Source organism: Phalaenopsis equestris, unplaced genomic scaffold (genome assembly GCF_001263595.1).
Source record: "Phalaenopsis equestris unplaced genomic scaffold, ASM126359v1 Scaffold000174, whole genome shotgun sequence".
NCBI lineage: Eukaryota > Viridiplantae > Streptophyta > Magnoliopsida > Asparagales > Orchidaceae > Phalaenopsis > Phalaenopsis equestris.
Window position 1 is genome coordinate 1,654,264 of NW_018164616.1, and position 23,537 is coordinate 1,677,800.

The window sequence follows — 23,537 nt, forward strand, 5'->3', positions numbered from 1 at the left end:
ATTTTTTGTTGGAGGTAGAAAACGTTAGCATTTGAAAACTCAGTGTTAGGGTTAGGAATTATAGTAGTGATAGTTATAGTATAATGGAGGAATTTCTTTTGTGGGTCAATGGTTGTGTAGATTTTTTTTTGTTTGGGAGCAAGAAGAAAAATTCCTAAAATTTAAGCGTTTGTCAGGCTCTAATACTAGATGCCACTGTTGTAGAGCATTTTAAAGGTATTTAGGAAGTGGGTTTTTTGGAAAGGTAGTGGTGGGATGGTATGAGGAGGATGATAGGGGCGGTCGACAGTAGAAGGGGAGGGGGTGAAATCAGTTGTTGAATAGCAAATTGGTGGAGTTCGGCGGCAGTCCGGATTGAAAACAGAGGTTGGATGGTGAATCAGCGAGGCGGATCTACCACATGTTCCTAAGCAAGAAACGGGCACACCATTTGTAAAAAGAAGAGGATGCAACACTCCAAAGAGCATAAAATAGAGAATGAAATCTCCAAAACACAAACACAATAGCTAGTATCCCAAAAACAGCCAAATAAATACATAAATAGTCTCATAATAGAAAGGACCCTAATTAGAAATATAAAAAAAAGGAAGAAAATTCCGAAAAGGAAAAAATTCATACAGAAATTGAATCTGGATGGAATCTTGCATTTCGGCTTACCTCCGATTGTGGAAACAATTGTTTCTGAGCTATCTCAGTATTCCCACGACTAGGATTATGGGATCTTTGATCCCGTGATTCATCTGGACACTCTTCATTGGTTTATATATCTGTTTTACCAGAGAATTCAAGCGGCTGTGATGACAATGGTGGATAAGGAGGCGGCATTGAATGAATTGGGTCTGCTTTATGTTGACCACAACCAGAACGCAGTATCTCATATTCAGCTTTCCTAAAAGAGTCCTTCTGCAATCGGCTCAATCGATTCTATGAAAATTGATTGACGTTTAAAGCGACATGGTTCAAATCAGAGTTGAAATGCTCCAACAACCATAGAAAACACTCAAATATTTTTGTTTGTAAAACATATTGAAATGTGATTCTTTGAACCTTTTATCTTGTGAGTTTTGTGAAACGTCTATATATTCATATAGGTATCAAAATGCATTTTCCTTGGCCATGCATTTTATTTTGTAAGCTGGATGCCTTGTTGAAAATGGGCTTTGCGCTTGATAATTGCTTGGTGATTTAAGTATCTCTTTCAGGGATTTTTATGGTTAATATTGATGAGATCTCACTGCTTTTAGATAGTAAATAAGTGGTTTTATCCAAATAACTTTTCAACGGGGCTCTGCAGCTTTGACAGATGCAAGTTGAAAGACGTCATTGATGATATTTTGATCGTTTCTTTTTTATTATTACTTTTTTGTATCATTCATTCAGAAATATAGGCTGTATTAATGATTACATCAAAAGCTATGTCTAAAAATCTAGCCTATTTTGCAGTGACATCTGATGGATGTATTCTTGCTACTGGAAGCTATGACACAACGGTCATGATTTGGCATGCTTATAGATTGTGTTTGACAGAAAAGAAGGGAAGAAAAGACCATATTTTTATTGAGACCCCTTTTCATATTCTTTGCGGACATGATGACATCATTACATGTTTATATATTAGCTCAGAGCTCGATATAGTTATTAGTGGATCTAAAGATGGAACTTGTATTTTCCACACATTACGGGAGGGAAGATATGTGAGATCCATTCAACATCCTTCGGGCTGTTCCATCTCAAAACTAGTTGCTTCGCCACATGGGCGCATGGTGATTTATGCTGATAATGATCTAAGTCTCCGTCTGTATTCTATTAATGGAAAACACATCGCATATTCGGAGTCAAATGGTCGTTTGAACTGCATGACGCTCAGCGTCTGCGGTGACTTCCTCATATGTGCGGGTGATCACGGCATCGTTCTACGCTCGATGCATTCTCTTGATATCCTACGAAGATTTGAAGGTGTTGGTAAAGTTATAACATCGTTAACTGTGACGCCGGAAGAGTGCATTTTAGCTGGAACCAAAGATGGTTGTCTTCTTTTGTACTCCATAGACAACCCTCAGATTCGTAGGTGAAATCTTCCTCCAAATGGAAAGTGAAAATTTTCCGCTATGGGATGGGTTTAGCTGAGATGCAGTTGGAGAAATTCTGTTAATGGTGTTCTGAGGACTTAACCAAGGTATTTAAATTATGACACTTTTTTCCTAGTCCTTTTTACGTAGGAATCCTTCCTACAATTTAAAGCCCTTGTTCTTACAATTAGCTGTCCTATACTCCGTATTTTATTTTGAATGAGAACATTAGGCTCCACTGTTTCCTTTACTTGTTCCTGAAATTTAGCTATTATGAGACTATAATTTCATTTGGGTTCCTAAAACTGTGTTCTGCGATTACATGCTACCTTCCTTTCTATTATGCTGCCAAGTGTATTAGTCAAGAAGCATGAGGGAAATTTTGTTGCTGCTATTTTCAGTACATATATTGAGCTTTCCATGTGCCTGACTGTATTATTGATATCATTACTAGACTTTTAAAATTTAAAAATTTTCAAACTCGTAGTTTATCATTCAAATCTCCACAAGCGGCCATGTAGTTATTCAAAACATACAATTTTCTAAGAAATAAATTATATCATATTGAGTATAGGAGCTGGAAAAATCTCAATATCTAGATTTCATCTTTGAGGGTGGTAACGTGAGAGATTTTTCAGGCTGCCTAATCGAATGGAAGTTTGTTATGATTTGAAGTGATGTATGGAATGCCGCCAATCATCCAGTTGCATTCTTCTAAAATTTGCCTTTTTATCTGACAGCTTCTTTTTCAAAAATTTATTTCTTCGCTTTTATTACCCTTTGTGTTGCCTTGACTCAAGTAAATCACTGTTGAACAATTAGGCTTCCGGATGCATGGCTGTCACTATGCAATTAGCCTCAAGTATTTCCCTTAAATTCATTATGCCATTAATTAAGGATGCTTATGTAAAAATCAAGGAAGATTTACATAAATACCACTCAATTCCTGTGTGTTTACATATCTCAACACTTAAATTTCAATTTTAACTTACATGCGACCTTCCATGAAAATGTACATTTCACTTTCTTAAAGTTAAAATGGTGATTGGGTGGTATAATTGAGAAAAAGTAAAATTTAGATGTTAGATATTTGAATACCTAGGCATGGGGTGGTATGTATGTAAATGCCCCAAAAATCAATTAATTGTAAGCAGTATGAGCATTGCAAGGTAAATTTCATAGGAACTTTATTGAAGCCAGCTACAATGCTTTCTCTCGGTGCTTCTGATGCCCCAACTTTATAGTCGACCATGTGCTTTCATCTTAACTGTGCTTTTCTTTCTAAATGACTATGCACTATTTCCTAATTTCATGTTACAAAATCAAAACAATATTGCAATATTATTTTAACTGTTCTATATAATTTTCTGTTATCTGTTTTTTAAAGCGATTCCTTAAACCTTGTTTTAACCTAACAAAATGACAGATGAATCTCTTCAATTTTAGTAGGTAAAACTTGGAGAAGGGCAGCTCCTTCTTGTTCTTACATTCCCCTTGAGAATCGGCCAAAGTTAAAATTAAAGTTTTTGGCTTCTTATGTACATGATGGTTAAATAAGTGCCTGAGTGGATGGGAACCAGAGCTAACACTGACTATAATAGCACTTCATGGGATTTCTAAGCAGTGATAGTTTAAAAAATGGTTCCAATACAAAAATTGTACAGTTAATTTCTTCTGTTAACTTGTACATTTTTTATTCCTTAGCACGCATAAATGTATAATTCTTTCCTCTTTAGCTCCATCAGGTTTTCCCGCAGATTGTATATGTATTCTTCAGCCCCTTGTTTTGGAACATATATATATTCTTATTCTTCTGAAGATCTGGAAGAAGAATGATTTCTCTTCTGCTGTTTTCTTTTTCTTTGTCCAGTTAAAGGAAACATAAAATCAGTTTGAATTTGTGAGGTGTAATAAATGGCTTTATGAGTCGCTTTTGTTTGTACGAGAGCTAAAATCATACATTGTGGAGATTTTTGGGACTAGCACATTATTCTATTACGGACATCTTTTTTAAAATGATGTGCTTGTCCATCGTATTTTGCAATTTTCTTTTCATTTTGTAGCCGTTCTTACATATGTTGGTGATGTAAGCTTAATTATATGCTTAATATAGAATAATGATATGTATATTTTATCGGAACAATTGCATTCCAAGCACAGCTGCCACATGAAAATATGGTTTATGATATGATTGTGGGCAACAAGTAGACTTCTACTCTCCAAAAGCATTAAATTTATCATAAAATGATCTTTTTTGTGCTGAAGACTTGGTCCCCAGCTATACTAATGTGAATTGGTTCAGGAAGCATCTGTGTGTGTTGGGGTGCCCCTCTTCTCAACCATCAAGCCATACATAACATTAAATACTACTTCAGATGCCTAAAGTAAAATAATAAATCTTAAAACATCAGAGGTGAAAGCATCTTGACTTGAAGTGCGAAACTTGGGGTAAATTTATATATGACAAAGAAATTGATATGTTAGTCAAGTATAACAGAATATGTGTATGGTTAATATGGAATAATGAAATTTGTGATGTAGATTCTCCAATTTAAAATATTATTAATAACTGCAGTATAATTTTGAAATGAATTGTTAACCTTTGACAGCTCTTGCCAGGAAAATAAACCCTAAAATAATAAGATGGTTTTTCAGTCTTTATGTCAAGGTAAACTGTCCCTCCTTGAGGATGTGGCTCAAAGTAATGAAATTTAAAAATAGATTTGAGAAATTATTTGGCCATCATCTGACGGAGATGATTGTAGCATAGGGGAGATGGTTCAAAGCTGAGAAAGTTGAAAAGGAGTTTGACATAATACAATAGCGAAAACTAGCTAGATTGTCTGTCTTAAAGGGAGAAGCCAACATGAGTTACTAGTATTGATGTTGTTGACTCGGAGATCTAATGGATTGGTCGAAAGATAAGGTAATAGAGTAAAAATATGTGCATGGATGAGAGAGGTGTAATAAAGAATCCACCTAGCAAAGGAACTAATCTCTTTAGATGAATTGTTGCAATTTAGGAGGTGCAAGTTATATTTGAAGCTGAATAGAGGGTGCCAACTAAGATTGTTACTGGAGTTAACTCAAACTATAATGAAAAAATAAATATTATTACTTTGTTGCAATTTAGGAGGTGCAAGTTATATTTGAAGATCAATGGAGGGTGCCAACTAAGATTGTTACTGGAGTTAACCCAAATTATAATGAAAAAAAAAAATATTATTACAAGTAGCAAATTAGTGGTTATAAAATTGCAACTAAAAGGAAATCTAGCACACAAACACCCAACTAGGGCTTGGTTCAAAGTTGGATGGAAGGCTGCTGTTAGGGGTTGTGGTTGGGAAAAGAAAGGTGGTTGGGGTGGTTTGGTGACAAAGAACACGATATGGGAGGACTGTCGACAAGGAGGCAGTAGTTGGGAAGGGCTAGTTGTTGGGAGGGCTTGCGGCAAGGAGAAAATAGTTTGAAGGGGTTGTCGGCAAAAAGTCTGCAGGTGGGAAGACTGGAGGCAAGGGAGCGGCAGCAAGAAGACAATAGTGGGGGTGACATGAAGGTTGTAGGAGGGAAATCAATGATAAATACTCCCATGAGATTGAACTACTATGGGAGCATCACTCAATCCTTGGAACACAATTACCACTTCAAACAAGTTACAGTTGGAGTACATTCTCGTCTTCGAATACATCCTTAGACGGGGCCCCTACGTTGGCCAATTCCCCCCACCCACCCGACCGCCCGCTGCTGGCCTTAAGGAGGGATGGATACCAACTTAGTATAAGGTGATTAAAAACTAGACTTTTTAATAGAATGCAAACATAGTCTATAGATATGCATTGGTAGTTGGACTAAATCATTGTATTTTACTTTTTATAGATCAATCTCGACAACTATCTCTATAAATGACTCTAAATTTGGTAATTATAATCCACCCATAAACTCTTGGTTTTATGCAAAAAATTAGGTTTTATAGATGTTATTTTCTACATGCTTTATTTTATTACTTCATTCAATTTGAGCTTCTACTCTCAATTCAATAATAATAATAATAATAATAATAATAATAATAATAATAATAATAATAATAATAATAATAATAATAATAATAATAATAATAATAATAATAATAATAATAATAATAATAATAATAATAATAATAATGCAATCTAATACAATCAAATCACTCATGAATAATAACAGACATTTACACACATACGATGCATGCATCTAAAATTTATTTTTCTTACATTTATACTATCCAAATTTTTTATATCACATCAAAAATATCATCATTATAACAAAAAATATTTATGTACGTCATACACACGCAGTTGTGCGTGCTTACTCCGGTTATTTGGGGGTTAGAGGGTTATGTCGGTGCTATTGGAGTTAATACCCCCAATAACCTCACAAAATCCCGAGAATAACAACAAAAAATATGAGCGCAAATTGCGGAAGGTATTGGTAGGTTATTTGGAGATTATTGAGATTTTATTGAGGTTAATACCCCCAATAATTGAGTTATTGAAAGATTATTCGGGGAACAGGCACACAGAATGGCACACAGAATGACGCAAGTAAATAACTCTCCATTCTAACTTTTAAAAATTGAAATACACCTTTGATGCATGGGAAAGGTGGTGTGCTTGGAGATTATTGAGATTTTATTGAGGTTAATACCCTCAATAATTGAGTTATTGAAAGATTATTCAGGGAACAGGCACGCAGAATGACGCACGTAAATAACTCTCCATTCTAACTTTTAAAAATTGGAATACACCTTTGATGCATGGGAAAGACGGTGTGTATATAAAAAAATTGAAATCCTAACAATAAATACGATTTACGAATAATAATTAATACTCCGCATAAACATCTTGTTTTAGCGACACCACCCACTCCTCAATTCCCAACATACCTGGCAAGGAATTCGGGACATGGTTTTCCTTGGTGAGGCGAGAACGACATGGGTGTTAGAGCTGTTGGTGATCCTGCTAACGGTATGCATCGCGGCGGTGCGAGGAGAAGCGGTGACCGCTAATGGTGGAAAGGGACGTTCGCTGCTGGGATTTCGAGAGACACTTGGTAACGTCTCCTTCCAGTGCTCTCCCGCTGGCCCTTGTATCCCGTGTGAATACTCTGAAAAGGTAATTGAATGTGTTTTGGATTGGAACTGGTTATAGTTTGTTTCTCGGTTATTCTAGGTTTTTAGGGCCGTAGCCGTAACTTCGGCTTGGCGGATTGGATCCGGAGTCTGTTCGAGATTTTGTGACAAAATTTTGGTATGTGCTGATTTGTTTAGGGAAGATGTTGTTTGAATAATTTTGGAACAAGGGTAAGATGTTAATTGTGATTGAGGATCCTTCTATTTCAGTGTTTGGAGGGAATGAAGATGTGAGATTTTGAAGCAGGAAATAATCAGCTGCCTTTTTTTTTCTTCTTTTGGGCAAAGAGATATGCTTTTTGTGTTGATGATGTTTGTTTATTGAAAACGAGAATAGTGATCCTTATCCATCTTTCATGAATTCACAGTTCCCTTAAATCGAAGTAGAGTGGACAACATGAATTTATCAATGTTTTCTTATAACAAAGAGATAATTGAAAGAAGGATGTCAAATTAAACTGACCAACCGATGAAGAGGAGCAGGGTATTAAGGCTAGACTTATGTAATGAATCTGAAGGGAAGGAAATGCATTAGGTAATGTAAATTTGTAAATTTTAAACTAATGGCCTCCATTTTCCATCAACTTGATCTTTTAATTAACATTAATCCATTTTGCTTCATTTGCATGCAACTTTTTCGAGTTTTTTATATGCACTTAGTAGACACTTAGATAAAATTTTGAATATAAGGATTGAGAATGGGTAAAAATAAGATAACATGAGTAAAAGTCGCTCAAAATGATTTATGAAGAGTAGGTTTAATGCAGCATGAATCACTTAACAGGGATAAATGAAAAGGAGAAATCATAAAACTAACCCTAAATAGTAGGGATACGACTAATAGTGATGATTAATTTAAGGTTTTGATCTTTATTTGCACTATGGTTTGAACGATCGATTACTATAGGTAAGATTAGAGACTGAAGGTGCTGACAAACCCTTAATGAAGCTTTCTTGCTTGATTGTCTTCTTTCTATTGTCACGAAGTTACATTTGAGTTTCCTTATCTTTCAATCAATTTAGTCTCAATGAAGATGGTGAATTAGGCTTTAGAGGAAAGTTTAGGGAGAGAATGGTGGTGAAGAGATTGGTCTTAAATGAAGAAAGATAATACTGATATACAGGATAATTAAATTGGTTGTTTTAATGAAAATTAACTGAATAAAAATAATTAAATTTTAGAAATATTATGAAACTATTAGAATAAACTAAATGAAAATTTCATACATGTTTTACTATAATTTCTTTAGGGTTGATAAAAGTTTTTCCTTAAAGAGTTATCCATGAACACTTGCCTGGTAATCTAGTGCCTTGGGTAGATGTGTTACTCAAATTGGCTTCTAGATATATTTTGAATCATCTGCATATGCATTTTCAAGAATATGAACACTTAAAAAGATGTCCTTAATGTTTTGAATTTGGACATCGCCATATAGCGTCAGCTTTGTTTGATCAATATAATGTAGATGATCCCATGGTCACATAGATGTGATAATAGTAACTACATGATCTAGATAATTATCTTTGTAGAGGAATTATAAATTTTGAAATCCACAAAGCAACATGCATATCTAGTACAAACCACATAGTTACATAAGAATTTTTGGAACAATCTTTCTCTTCATCACAAGATATTTTGAATAAAAACACTATTAAAAGTCATCTTAGACTCACTCTTAGTAATATGGTTAGAAAATATCAAATTTAAACCCAAGAATAGTCTTAGATTATCAGAGGTTCGGATCAACTAAGAAACTTTATTATTGATATTTGATCATTGTCAATATCGTCAAGCTCATACACATAATGGGAATTATCAAAATAGAAACCCTCATTCGGCTTTGGCCATTCCACAAGAAAATATGGTAGGTTTTTCATATGTCTAGTGGAATTGACACTCATATAAAATTATGGAATTGATATAAACTTCTAAACTTGTGGAATCAACATAAATTTTTGAAATTTTAAGAAACTAGTATTTTATGTGACAAGGCATAATCATGGTATGGTTTTAGATGTACGGTATGATCATGTATATAGTCATCATATAATTCATACAAATGACAACAACATTTAAATTATCAAAACTTAGATGTCAAAATTCAACCTAGATGCTCGAGATGGTTAATTAGAAATGGATATTTGGATAATATTATATGCATCAACATCATTATGTTTGCAAGGGATTTTTGCTACCAGAAGTTTAATAATGATTATTTGAATCATTGACATAATTTGGATCGTAAGATGACTTATTATATTTCTTACATTGATGAAGATTGTTTTATGTAATATGTGTCATCTTGAGATAAACTTGAATCATGTTCACGATATTGTGTGATTTATGATATTTAGAATATTGATAAAGCTTCAGATAAGATTTAAAACCTTGATTTCAAATTTAGTGATGTAAATTTTGTATTTTTAAAGGCAAATTTTAATGTGCCAAATATATCTTCTAGACATAATTTTTGCATTCCTAACAAGATTAGCATTATTTTAGTGTTCCAATGATAATGCACGAAGGACTTACTATGGGGTAAGGCCAAGACTTGGATTAGGATTAGAGTTTGAATTTTTGTATGTCAATTTAATTGAATGGTGTTTTGATTTAGATGCTTTTGAATGGCAGAGGGGATGTGATTGGTTTTTTTTTCTTAAGCAAAAATTATTAACTAGATAATTATATGAGTATATCAAAGGCATTTACCAAGAAATGCTAGAGAAAAAAAAATACAAGTAAGCAAAAAAAGATGTAAAAAAAATTATTTTGATCATCTAGGTTAAAGTCCGGTAAAAATAGAAGAGCAGTGATGAATTTTTGCTCTAATTTTTGCCTATTTTGATATAAATTATATGAAAGCCTATATTCACTAAAGCATCTACAGTTTGCTACAATAAAAAATAGAAGCACGTTGCAGCAAATATTTATTGTTTTGTTCACTAATAGGAAGATATGGGGGTGTTTCAAGAACTTGCGAAGTAAAGGGGTTAAACCTACATCAAAGTTTTGAGCACAAATCTAGACACAATACGATGATCTTTCGTTATAGGTCATCAGGTGTAAGGTCCTCAGATTTAACTAAAGTGTTTCTCAACACGGAATGAATGTTGAATATTTTAAGAATTTATGTTCAAAAATATGGCAAGAGGAGTTTTATAATGGCATTTTTAAAATTTCACCTTTTGTAAATATCTAGATTTTGGAGACCTAATCTACATATTATTATGAAAAAGTGCAATAAAATTCAACCTCTTCAAGACTCTAATCATAGATGGCATAACAAAATAAGCTATTGTAGCAGCTACCTTCATATCTTCAAGACTATAAAGGTTTTTTAAAACTGATGTTAGAAAGAATAATGTAGGCTAATTTAAGTAGAGACAATTTCTTGGAAAAGAGGTTTAAATTGGAGTGAGAGGCGACTCCTTCAAGCAATCAAAATGGTGGACCATGTTAATGCGCGCATTCGGAGCTCGTTAATATAAGAGGATCGTCATGAGATAATCTAATATAGTTTACTTCTAATAAAAGCTTTATGATAATATCTCAAGGGTAAATGAGCTCAATGAAATAGTCACCTAATAGTTTTGGATCCAACCCGAATTTATGAACTACCTTTATGACCTATAGAGAATTTGCTATTAAGTGAGAGGTTGAGAGGCTTAGCAAGCTTACACTGAAAAGGTAAGGGTTATTTGTATTTAAGATTCTCTGAAGTTTGATGAAAAAATAGTGGAGAATTGTTGATTGAGGAAAAGATAGCTTCCGTGATGTTAGTACCATGAACAACATTTGCAAAAGAACACAAAGTTTGAATGTAAGGAGGCTAAACCACCGAGAAGTAAGTAAGAGGATTAGCCAATGAAGCATTAGGGTCTACCAGGTTAGGAGATGGCTACCTCGAGAGTCTCATCACAGGAATTGTTGGGATTTGAAGGGATTAATGAATTGCGAAGTGAAAAAGATCCCTTAAAAGAGATCAATAGATGCAATCGTGCACGACCACGAACATGAGGGTGCAAAAATCAATCATTGATGTCAGGGAAGAAGTTGTCATGCTACGACTAGCTTTAGGAGCCAGAGAGGTTAGGCAAGACCCAACACCAAGCGGATGTATTGGCATTAATAGAGTCTAATGAAGCCCAGAATGGCCCCACACTCGTGTTGCTTGAGAATGGACGATTAGGTACTAGAGATGCTAATGTTGTAGAAACACACGTGAATTTAACATAATGCCATGAGAAGGTACATATGGCCTCAAAGAGGTGTGCACATTAGGAGAGACATCACATCAGGCTCTAGCCACTAATGAAAATATCCTGCTAATGAAAGTTGAGCATGCAACTTGCGTGTGAAATGTGTGAGGGCCGAGCTGTAAATGCAGTCGCGACCATCGTGAGAGACATGTGCATGAGGGGAAATGTCACTGATAGAGACGTTCATGCGCCCATGGGGGGGTTGGGGTTGAGGAGGCGAGATCCTTTTGTAAGTCTTAAGGAAGGGGTGGAAGAGGTGTATTGGGGTGTATGCAGATTTAAGGTTTAACATTTGGATGTCAACTCTTTAAGCAATTCAACTGTGATTCTGATTTATATGTGGACCCCTGATGTGATAACTTCTAGTTTGATCTTGTTTCATCTCTTAAAATTGATGTTAAATTATTTGATTTTTTCTTTAATTCACTTGTACTGAAGAGAGGAGTCAATTAGACATGTACAGAGGGAGTTTAAGGTGAGAATGGTGGTGAGGAAATTAGTGTTAATGGGCATTCGAAGGAGTCTCGCTCTTTTGGTCTCACCTGAGGGTCATAGAAAGGAGAGAGAGAAGTGTATGGGATAGAGGAGAAGATTGGCAAGGAAATGCTTGAATTGCATTCAAATTTAGTACATTATTAGGTAATGATTTACAATGCTACATATCATATTTATAATAATAGGATTACATGGATAATTCAAAATAATAAATCTTAAAATTAGATAAATCTTAATGAAAAGACAAGTAATATCATTTAAATAAAAGAAAACATGACCTAATGAAAAGAAAAAATAAATTGATTGTTTTTCATGATTATGAAATGCATAGCAAAATCAATGAAATGCTAGCAATAATCCAAAGATTCTAGAATAATCTAAATATAACATTTTAAACAGCATGATACTATTACTTGATAATGAAACAAGTGCACACAAGGGAATCAAAAGGAATTGTTGGATCAAAATGTGGAAAACATTATCACAATTTAAGATAACATGATTGTATCAAAATGTGGAGAGCTCTCATTTTTGCCCTGGTTTGTAGCCTAATGAATATTGGAGAATGAAAATAAGTGTTTTTGTATTTCTCTCTTTATTCTGAAGAGTAGAATATGAAATCTTCCATCCACTTAACCGTCAAACCCGATAAGCTATTGTCTGAATAAGAAGGCTGCACAGAGTTTGTGACATCTCTGTTATGGGGGGCAAACTCATCGGAAAATCTTTACATTTTCTTAGCTATTGATGAGACTATGATATCCTTTGTGCTTACTTCAGCAAGGGGAAGCGTAGAAGGCTCTAATTTCATTTTACCAAGTAGCATTGGTTGTAAATTTTGTATAAATTATGAAATGATGAAGGCGGTGCTGTGTCCACCGCCAATGAAGAAATTTTGAACTATTCGCATGTTCTGCATGTTACTGACCGTTAGGACCAATAATAGGGTATTTTCTTAATTCTGGATGAGATTTAAAGTAATTAATGGTTTATATGGTTTGAACAAATAAGCAGTTGCATCATCAATTTGTAAGACTGCCAAAAATTGAGCCCAAATAATATAATATAGTCTCTATGAAATTGTGAAGCTAAAGCCATGTTTGATTGAGGTGATAGAGGGTTCCATGGATGACTCAAAATGAGGGGTCAACTTTTACAAGCACATTAAAAACTACATACTTAGTATGAACTTGGGGAGAAATTATTTGCTTTCCCATATAATTTAATAATAATTTGGAGATTATCAACCAGTCGAATAGAATAATATTCTATCAAATATAAATCTGACATAGAAATTTACTTTAATCTCAAGAATGGGCTTCCTTATAGAGCATTTGCCCCCTATAGAAAGGAGAATGGAGTAGCAAGCTCTGAGATCTCAAATTTAGTTATAATAAGAGATGGTTTGCTCTAAATTTTGGATGGTTATCTTTATTGACGAGTGTTTGATCCTTGCTGAAAAAATAAAAACAAATCGGATAGACAACCCCCTTTAACATTCTGGAGCCATCAACCCCCTAACGGTTGCAACCAAGGATCAAGGAGCACTAGCATTAGGAGAAATCATAGCCATAGTTTGTTGATTAGTTGGAGTTGAAGGGGATTTTGTAGGCATCGAGATTGGTGGCAATAGAGTACCCTTGTTAGGTGTTATAACCTAAACAGTAGAAATCATGGATGGTTTTAAAGTCGAGTAATGAATCAACTCCAAGGGAAGCTAGAAAGAGCAGTGACCAATAAAAATTGTTGTGCAGAGGTTAAATCCCAGGAGCCAAAACTACCCAGCAATAGTGTCATTAACGGTGTAAATGAGTTGAGCGGAGCGCAAGTCATCCCTGACTTAAGCTTGAGCTTGATTGATTAACCAAGTTCAAGCTCAAGCTCGGGGTGAAATCCAAGAGGTCGAGCCGCTCCTTATTTTATTAAAGAGAAAGATGTTTTCGGTTCAAGTTGAAATAAAATGATAAAAAGAATAAATAAGATGAGAAATATCAAGAAATTCCTTTATATAAAGAACAAAGAAAAATGTTAAAATATTTTGATAAATTGGAATTTTAATATTTGAATTTTAATATATTTGAAGTTTATTTTTATTAACATTTTCTTAATAAGCTAGATCATAAGCTCACGAGAAGTCGAAGCTGGCTCAAACTTGACTCATAATTTCACCGAGCTTGGCTCACAAGCTATTTGCCAAGTCAAGCCACATCGTCTTAAGAGTTAGCTTAACTCGATTACTAGGGTTGTAAACAAGTTGAGCTCAAGCAAGCTTAGGCTTGGCTCGTATTTGACTCGTTCGAAATTGCTCATAAACAGTATGCTCATGTTCAGCTCGATTTACTTTTTTTTTTTGTTCGTTTTTGGCTTGAAATCAGCTCATTTAAATTAAGCTTATTAACAAATTGAACTTGACTAAGCCCATAACCTGTTCATTATATTTTATGTTCATGTCGCTCGTGCCTCCTTACAAGCAACTACAAAACTTCAAAAAATTATGAATTGAATAATTTAAATTATTTTTATTTAACTACTTAAATAATTAATTTTGTAAAAACAAAGAAATTTCATATGGAAATTCTTGTGTATATAGATATGATATTTTATGGTTGCCAAAACCCATGCTAAGTCATTCTTTTTATAAAGGCATACAAAAATTCTCATGTCAAAAATCCTAATGCGGGACTAAATCCCAATCCTTGATGTGAGTGGGTAAAGAATTTGGCTATGAATTTTTAGGGATATTTACATGCATACCACCCTAAATCCTATTCATTTATATTTCTAACATCTAAATTTGTATTTTTTTTTAAATATACCATCCAAATAATTTTTTTTAATTAGCATTTGTTTATTTATTTTTGTTTTCGAGCCAAACACGAGCGAACAAATATTTGTTTGTGTTTGGCTCTTTTACAATGCGAGTTTGAAATTTGTTGGTGTTCGACTTATTAGACTTAATGAACTAGCCGAACACGAGCTGTTCGCGGATGACTAGCCATGTTGACAGCCCTATTAATTACATCCATAGGCGCATGGAAACTGGTGTCAGAAATGGCATGGTCGTCAGAATAGTTCCCTTAAGTTGCACGCATTAACCTAGCAGCAACGAGCACATAAAAGACCAAAACAAGATCAACAATCACGACAGCCACACAGGCTAACAAGCCCTAATACAGTAAGCCGCTATTTGTATGCACCGTAGAAAACAAAACAATTACAGGAGTGCCAAGATGTCAATGAGGATGTAGTGCTGCTAGCAACGGATGCTAGGAAAGCCTAATGCCAGAGATTAGGACAATCTCCCAGTGAATCTGAATGTGATGTGCATATTGTTCTTCTTTAGGTTTCAAAAATCTTTGATTAAGTTGGTTTTTTAAGAATGAAAACTTTTTTTTGCTGCTTAAATGGTAAAGTTTATGGAAATATGAAAAGTTATTTTGTTAAATTATTAAAGAACTTCGATAAGGATATTTATTAAAGAAAAAAAATGGTGAAGGATATAATGAACATTATAATTAATCTAGCTCTGAAAAAGATTTGGAAAGTTATTACAAATATTGAATTATATGTTTTGCTTACAATATAGAGTGTAAAGCGTGAGATGAGCTAATAAAGTTAGTGGATATATTTTCATGAGGGAAATAGAAAGCTAAAGGTGCATGTTAAAGATGAAACGTCTAGAAATTGTGCTAAAGTATTTACATGAATCAAACTAACACACGAAGTGAAATTAAAAAAATAATAATAAAATGGAGGAGCTGGATTCATAAAGCCATTTCAAATAGCTCAGATAAGGCTATGGATACTACGTTGATGATCCATAGTGTTCTGTGGAATGCTTTCCTAGATTGTACGTAGATTGTTAAATGTTTCTTTTATCTTAAATGATCTATATGTGTTTTTTGCTTTTTTTTTTCAAGTTTAGCTTTTACTATTCCATCTTCTCACAATTATTCCTACTTTTGTGTTATAGAATGATGAAAAATATCATTGTAGTGAGACCGGGTATCGCTTGCCCTTAAAATGTGTAGAAAGTCAAGATGGTTCTAAAGAAGTATCTCGAAGTAAAAACCGAAGAAAGTTGCTCTTTCAATCAGACAACATGGCTGGTTCAGTTACTGTAAGGAACTTAAAGTCTAGAAAGCTCACGGATGATTCTTCTGCATCAGAAAATGTGAAACAGAGTTATACTACTTATAGAAGTTGTATACCAGTAGATAGTGAAGAAAAATTGTCTGTTCTTGGTTTTGAGGTATGATATTTAATTGTCTACTTTAGAACTCATTTTACCAGCTAAAATTTGCTATATTCTATCATTGGATTGTATTGTAATTAGGATCAATATGAATTTTGACTTCTATCAAGCTAATAGTAAGGATTCATTTTCATTGACAAATAAGTGAAAATGAATGATTTTAACAAAAGCAGGGTTCAGCTAGCTCTGGCAAGTATACGGTGACATTTGATTAGGTTCTAGGGAACTAGGATGAGACCTCCATTGGCCTCTCTGAATAATCTTTAGAGGAAATTATGAATGTCTATCTCTTTTTATACTCTATTACTTGATTTATTCGCTGTGTTTGGTTCTTCACTGTAAATTTATATTTTGGATTTATCCATTGGTTGTCAATTTTTAATTTAATTCGCAATTTATCCAATTTTCTGAGCTCTCTTTTTATTATTATTTTTTAATTTTTGTTTTGCCAGCTTATTATGGTGGGCCTGTTACTTATTAGTGGCCCAGTTGTATATTTGAGACAAAAGCGTCCGATCTTCATTCTGGGTACTGGAGCCACCAGAATTCCAACGAACTCTCCTAGATTTTAATGCATTAGTTTGAAATGTGTTTCACTGTATGTTTGGGAGATAGAGATAATTATTACCTCTCTCTCTCTCTCTCTCTCTCTCTCTCTCTCTATCTCTAACTCTCTTTCTCTCTCTCTATCTATATGTATATCATTTTTTTGGTAAAGCTGCTTGTGATTTAGTAAAGAGTGCTCATTTTTATTATTTCTCTAGTTAGTACTGTTTATACTTGCATGTTCAATAATATTGGGATAGATCTCGGAGTAAAGTGCCAAGCAAAGTCAAGAAAATATTTGTCAAAATAGGTTTCTGCAAACTGGCGCAGGTGCGCCGCGAAGAGGCGAGGGTGCGCTACACTACTACTGGGTGGGTTGCTTGACGTTGAACGGATAAGCGGGTGCAGGCTCGCAAGTACCGACGCGGGTGATTTACACTGGGTGCGAGTGCACTGAACACGGAGCGGGTCCGCCGGAGTTAAAGCGGCACGCTGTATTCGTCCATTATTTACATGGAGCTTTTTTTAGTCCTAAAGTTCATAGATATGTCAAGCAGAATTTTTAAATTAGAATTTAAATAGTCCTAATGTAGGACTGTTATGACTTAATTTTAAAATAATCGTATATAAATTATGGGACTAAATGGCCCAATGTGAATGATCAGGCACTATTTTGACACTTTACTTTTAATCTATGCATCTGTACCGTCCATTCGGAGCAGTAATTTAATTTTTGACCTTTTACTAGAGTGTTGAGGCCACGAAGCTTTAAAATTTGCTTAGGCTTCTTCATTGAATGTGTTTGAAGTATAAATCTGCTGTAAAAAAAGCTTGAGTCAATGATTTCTTATGCTCAAATTTAATTGATTTTATTTAGCATGAGCTCAGTTTAAATGTTTCTATAATAGTAATAATATAATATGATTATGAAAGCTGTTTTAAACATATTTTTTTTTATTTTTGTAAGTCTTAAAATAAGTATTTTTTAGAATAGTGATTAACAAATTAAAACTTGTGATTTAAATTTATGATATTAAAAAATAGGCTTCTATTCTTATTATTGGGGAAATGCAGTATTGCGCAAAGTGTGTGCCTTTAGATCTTTCGAAATGTGCAAGATAGTATAATGTTATATGTATAAACGATTGTTTCCTCCCTTTGTATATGCATGTGATATTTTTTTTACTAAAAATGATTTAAATTTTAATTTAATTGACTACTTTGCATGTCATTCAAACATTTGAAAGAGAAACAAACGTATGGGAGCATGCCACCATTATTTTTATAAAAACTTTTTAAGATTCTATTAGCTAAATTCCGACAATTTTTTTTTTTTTTACATCCGTATATAAGAACCGGATTTGTCTTACCTTTTATTGTTCTATATGATTTTTCTTTCTTTCATTTTCATCTCTACTTGTGACTTTCCTCTGAATCTTTAACTTTCTTTTTTCTCTTCTTGTCGCCCCTTCTTGCTTCCTCTTCTTACCGCCTTCCTGTTTCGATGAGTAACATGGATCTATAAGAGAGGAGGTAAGGCCCAACTGATCTCATTCTGCAACCTCGCTTCCTTCCCCTCTTTTGAATTTTGACTAGCCAGGCCGACGGGCTCACAAATTGACGACTCAATTGAAAATAGCCAGATTTTTTTGGGTTGGTACTTGACTTTCCAGTTTCAAGGTGTCTATTAAAATCGATTATATAAATCTAAATGAAAACATAATAATAAGAAACTAGATGGAAAATGCTTGCAAGTTTTCATAAGGGATGCATAATTTTCATTACCCCTCTTATTTGTCTTAAATTATTACATACGCATAGTGATTTTTTCTTCTTGTCTATACTGCATGTCTTACTCTCTCATCATTTATGTTTTAATAGATAGTTTTTATTTACTTAATTTGTCAAATTTATTCTTAATTTTTGAAAAACATATTCCATTCAGTCACCAATATGACTGTCTCCACAAGAGATTGCTTTTTAGTTTTAATTTTCGAGTTTTGATATTTTCCTTAATATTTGTTCTAGCTATTGCATTTTTATTAAGCCCGGGTGGTTATTCAATGTTTGCTTTTCCATTTTGATTCAACTAGTTTCTGTTTTCAATCCAGTTATATCTTTAAACTTTTCAATATTAATAAAAGTTATATTTTTTCTTTTATTTATTTTCTTTAAAAAATACAAAACAGGTTCAAATCATTTCCCCACGCCCAGCACTGTCGGGTTGTACAATCTTTTGGCCCGGAGTGTGACATCCTATCCCGTTTAGTGTGCAATCAGCAAATCAATATGAGCCTGCATCAAGGATTGACTAACAATTTGACACAATCATGAAAAAAAAAACCTAATAAATTCCCTGCATGTATTGCATTTTAGATCACCACAATTCTATTTAAAAGATTTACAATCAAATTTATTACAATAAAATCACTGGAAAAAAAAAAGATGTCTTAATTTTAAAACACAAATAAATATTTATAGTTTTTTACTGAAACTTCTAAGAAATTATTTTTCACATCATAATATTATAAATATATTTACAAAAAAAAAATTTATAACCACCCTAAAAAGATCCTAAATTTTAATAAATTTCATTTGAATTTCACCAAGCAAGTATATTCTCAACCCATGAATTTCATTTGCATCCTCTTTCATCCATATAATTATCCCAAAAAAATAGAACATTTTTTTCTGTCACAACCAAATTGTTTTCTTGATTCAAATAAAATAAAATGAAATAAATTAAGAAACCACCTGCGAAGAAAATAATCGAGCCAAATAGATCTCTCCATTCTGGCATCTCAGAAAGTCAGCAAAAACCCAAATTATGTTATCATGAAGGTCTAGAATAGCAAAAGAAGCTTCTCAAACAATACGCTCCAGCTCTCTTGCATAGCTTAATGTCTGGTTGATTAGTTGCAGGGATGGTATCTCCTTGCAAGGTTGCGACTCTTTAGCTTTCTGAAAGAAAACAACTCCATTCTTGATTTCCCATTCAGGATGCTCCTAAAAGCCCAATAAATAAATAAAGAAAGAATTACAGTTCGTGAATATACAAAATGGAAGGATTAAAACGCATGGAAGTGAGAAGACAAACTTAAGTCTTTTGACTGATTATGCCAAATGCAAGACATCAGTTTTCAAGAAGATTTACATACATGCCACAGTTCTTAATGTATTTACATATTCAACACCTATAGTTTGATATTTACAAAAATGGAAGGATTAAAACGCATGGAAGTGAGAAGATAAACTTAAGACTTTTGACTGATTATGCCAAATGCAAGACATCAGCTTTCAAGCAGATTTACATACATGCCATAGTTCTTAATGTATTTACATATTCAACACCTAAAGTTTGATATTTACAGTCATACCATATTGGTGTCATAAACCTATGCATGACAAGATAATTTTACCTTATAAAGTTTAGTAATTGTGGTATTTTTTATATAATACTAAAGGTTTGAGTCACATGCATGTAAATATATAAAAAATAATAATAATAAGACTTCTGTGGCATGCCTGCAAGTGCCCCTAGGTTTTTTTTTTCTTCTATTTTTTTATAATGTGAGTAATTAAATAATGAAACACTGAAAACAAATAATAAAAAACCTCTTCGATATAAGTAGAAAGTTCCTCATCAGAAGAAAACATCAGAATTTTCTTTGCATCAGCAACTGACAGGGACTCATAAGCTTTTTCACTGCAACCGGCAATCTCTTCTCTGTAAAATCAAGTAAATTTTTGACATGAAATAATTTTTAAAGAGTTTTGCAACGCAATCTGATAAACCCACCCCTTCCTTACCTGACAGTTTTTGCAAGAAGATCCATGAAATAAACGTAAGTTTCATGGGGCACAGTCTGCCTGGCGATTAAAACACTGTTGTAAGCACCTTCCATGAAAGACTGTTCCAGCTCAACAGCATGTTTGATACAAGGATTCTCCAGAGCATTTGGTGGGAGAAGCTCCAACTCTGTATGGAATTCAGCTATTCTGTTTTGGACCAGGAGCCTCAAGAGATTAAGACCCAAAATAGGGTATTCCTGTGGTGAAGGCGGAATGAGACCGCTGTAAAGAACGTATGAAGATTATCAGACGAGCTATTGTTAGTTTGGAAGATTTACATACATACCACATAATTCTTATGTATTTAACTATCTAACATCCAAACTTTATTTTTACATTTATTGTCACTCAAATTTTTAATATCATATCAAAAATACTTTCGTCACTGTCTTTATAAAAGTGAAATATATTTTTCATGCATGGGTTTATGATATGAATATGTTCTAAGCGTAAACATCAAACTTTGGGTGTTAGACAAGTAAATACGCAAGGATTGTGTGGTATGCATGTAAATTTTCCTTTTATCTTCTAAAAAGAAAATACTGAAGGATACAATTATTAATGTTCGCATGAGGAGCATTGGAGAATTAAGGCCCAAGATAAGGTATGTCAAGGAAAATGAGGAAATGAGAACAGTATACCAATGAAACTAGAGAGCTGCAAAACAGGATCGATTGAAACATAACATACAAAGCAATTTTATTGTTGATAATTAACTATCATATCATTTGATTTTAGATAAATCATGTGACCATTTTTATTCAATAACTAATTTTATGAATATAATATAACCTTCAAGTTTTAACTCAAATTTATTTGCTTATACTCTAATTATTTTAACTAAAACCAGTGCCTTATGATGCTCATGCGCACAAAAATATACAAATATGCAATTAAAAATGGCAACAAAAGAAATTCGATCAAATAACAAGATCAATCAATTAACATTTCAGATTCACGAGAATGGAAAATTAGCACCTTAGGAAATTTATAATTCCCACAAAGATCCTACTAAATTTTATGAGCATCATTTGCGGTAAGGCACATTTCTAAAACCGCCTTGACTTCTTTAAAAATGTAGTACAAATAAGCCAGAAATAAGTAGATGATATTGATGGTGTTAAGGCAAAGAGCCGAAACTAAGAAATAATTCAAAGTCATATGGCATATGAAATGTTATCCTCAACTCAAAAACAGCAAAACTAAAAGTCTGTCCAAAAGAGCATACTCAGTAATAACTTACTTTGCGCTTTTCTCACTAGACTTGTGCTAACACTTTTTCGTTTTTTTTTTTTTAATCATCCCTAGTGATTAGGTGTAATAATAATAATCTTTTACTTAGTCATTAAGTTAAGAAAACTCTAATTACCTACACATGACAACTACGCGGCAGGTGTCGTTCGAACATTCCTACACCGCCCCCCCGAGAAAATAAAACAAGGATTCTCAGTCCTTTCTTTTTCTAAAAATCTCTCTGTCTCTGTCTAACCAACAGATCAATCTCTATCCTCGCTTGCTACACCAATACTAAATAATCATCAATGACTAAAAGGATTAAAGACTATCTGATCACATCTTTCAATCCGTGAAGAGTGTGCATTTGCATTAAAGTAAAATCAAAGGTACAAAAGAATCAGCATGGTTGGCAACATCCTCAACCACGCTCAAAAAATTAGAGTCACAAGTGTGAGCGTCCCAAAAGAAAGACCTATCCAAAGCGAGCCTAGCAAAAAAATGAGCATCTTTGTTACAATCTCAATTCAGATAAGAAGCGGTGACACTTTTCTTCCACGTTAAGGATTAACTGCGGTATATCTTAAAAGCAACGTGAACTCAGCCTCATACTGCATGATGGAGCGGTAACCTTGCACCACCTAATGAAGTTAAAAAATTCTAATTACCTACGCATAACAAGTATGTGACAGGTGTTGTTCGAGCTTTCCTACACCGCGCACAAGAAATTAAATCATGGTGCCACTATCTTTCTCAAAAAATCTTTACATCTCTGCATAACCAGCAAATCAATCTCTATCATGCTCACTCTCTCCACCAAGACCAAGTAATCATCAATGCCCAAAGGGACTAAAGACTCTCTAATCACATCTTTCAATCCAGAAAAGATGCAATGATACTTTCATTTTGTATTAAGGATTAGTTGTGGTGCATATTGGAAAAGCAACATAAACTCAATCTCATACCGCATGATGTAGCGGTCACCTTGCACCAACCTAATGAATCTGTCTTGCATCTGCCTCCTAGCTGAGAGAGGAGCAAACTAGTCACAAAAGATTTTCACAAAATTTTCTCACTGAATCAAGCTGCTAAATCGTCCACCAAACCTTTCTTGTAGTTGCTCTTGCCATCAACTCTCTATTTCTCCCTCAAAAGTGAAGGTCGTCAATGTAACCCTCCTCCTCTGTGGACAAGATATATTGTCAATAATCTTTTCGATCCGTAACAGTCAGTTATCAGTCTCCATTGGCTCTCTTGTTCCTCAAAAGGGTGTCGATCTCAAATTCTAGATAAGTTTAAAATACTCATCCATTGGCATTGCCCTATCATCCATTGGCATTGCCCTACTATCGTTTGTTCCTCAAAAGGGTGTCGATCTCAAATTCTAGAAAAGTTTAAAATACTCATCCATTGGCATTGCCCTACTATCGTCGATTTGGGCACGAAAACCCTGAATCAATCGTGTCACTGTAGCCATCATCAAAGTAAACACATTCATAAAGACACTAGCACTATTGTATGGGGTATTAGCAAGTGCTAGTGGCGCCAACTTCTGTTGTTCAACAGCTCTCGTCTCTCTAGTATTCCCATTTGTATCCTCTTAATTAATTTTTATTGCCAAGATATATCAAAATTCCACAATTATTATAATGAATATTAGATT

At 33.8% G+C, this 23,537-nt stretch overlaps 3 protein-coding genes across 4 annotated transcripts in view; 2 read left to right on the plus strand and 1 right to left on the minus strand.

Annotated features, from left to right (window-relative positions):
- Positions 1–3,998, plus strand: part of LOC110022215 (BEACH domain-containing protein B) — a 196,248-nt gene extending 192,250 nt beyond the window's left edge. Inside the window, 2 exon segments of the mRNA XM_020721041.1 lie at positions 1,444–2,176; positions 3,516–3,998. Of these exon segments, the coding sequence (XP_020576700.1) occupies positions 1,444–2,072 (629 nt within the window). The 3' untranslated portion in view covers positions 2,073–2,176; positions 3,516–3,998.
- A 2,942-nt stretch (positions 3,999–6,940) lies between these two features.
- LOC110022152 lies at positions 6,941–16,851 on the plus strand. Its single transcript, XM_020720967.1, has 3 exons — positions 6,941–7,216; positions 15,962–16,240; positions 16,696–16,851. Exons 1-3 carry the CDS (start codon positions 7,007–7,009, stop codon positions 16,813–16,815), a joined length of 609 nt encoding a protein of 202 aa, XP_020576626.1. The 5' UTR covers positions 6,941–7,006; the 3' UTR covers positions 16,816–16,851.
- A 2,567-nt stretch (positions 16,852–19,418) lies between these two features.
- LOC110022144 (26S proteasome non-ATPase regulatory subunit 8 homolog A-like) overlaps positions 19,419–23,537 on the minus strand; it is a 29,822-nt gene continuing 25,703 nt past the window's right edge. The window contains exons 4-6 of one of the 2 annotated variants that reach the window (XM_020720952.1): positions 20,600–20,863; positions 20,405–20,516; positions 19,419–19,750 (exon numbers count right to left, since the gene is read on the minus strand). In XM_020720952.1, the coding sequence (XP_020576611.1) occupies positions 19,655–19,750; positions 20,405–20,516; positions 20,600–20,863 (472 nt within the window). In that variant the 3' untranslated portion in view covers positions 19,419–19,654. Of the gene's footprint in view, positions 19,796–20,404; positions 20,517–20,599; positions 20,864–23,537 lie in introns of both variants that reach the window. The other variant, XM_020720951.1, reaches the window with a different exon arrangement.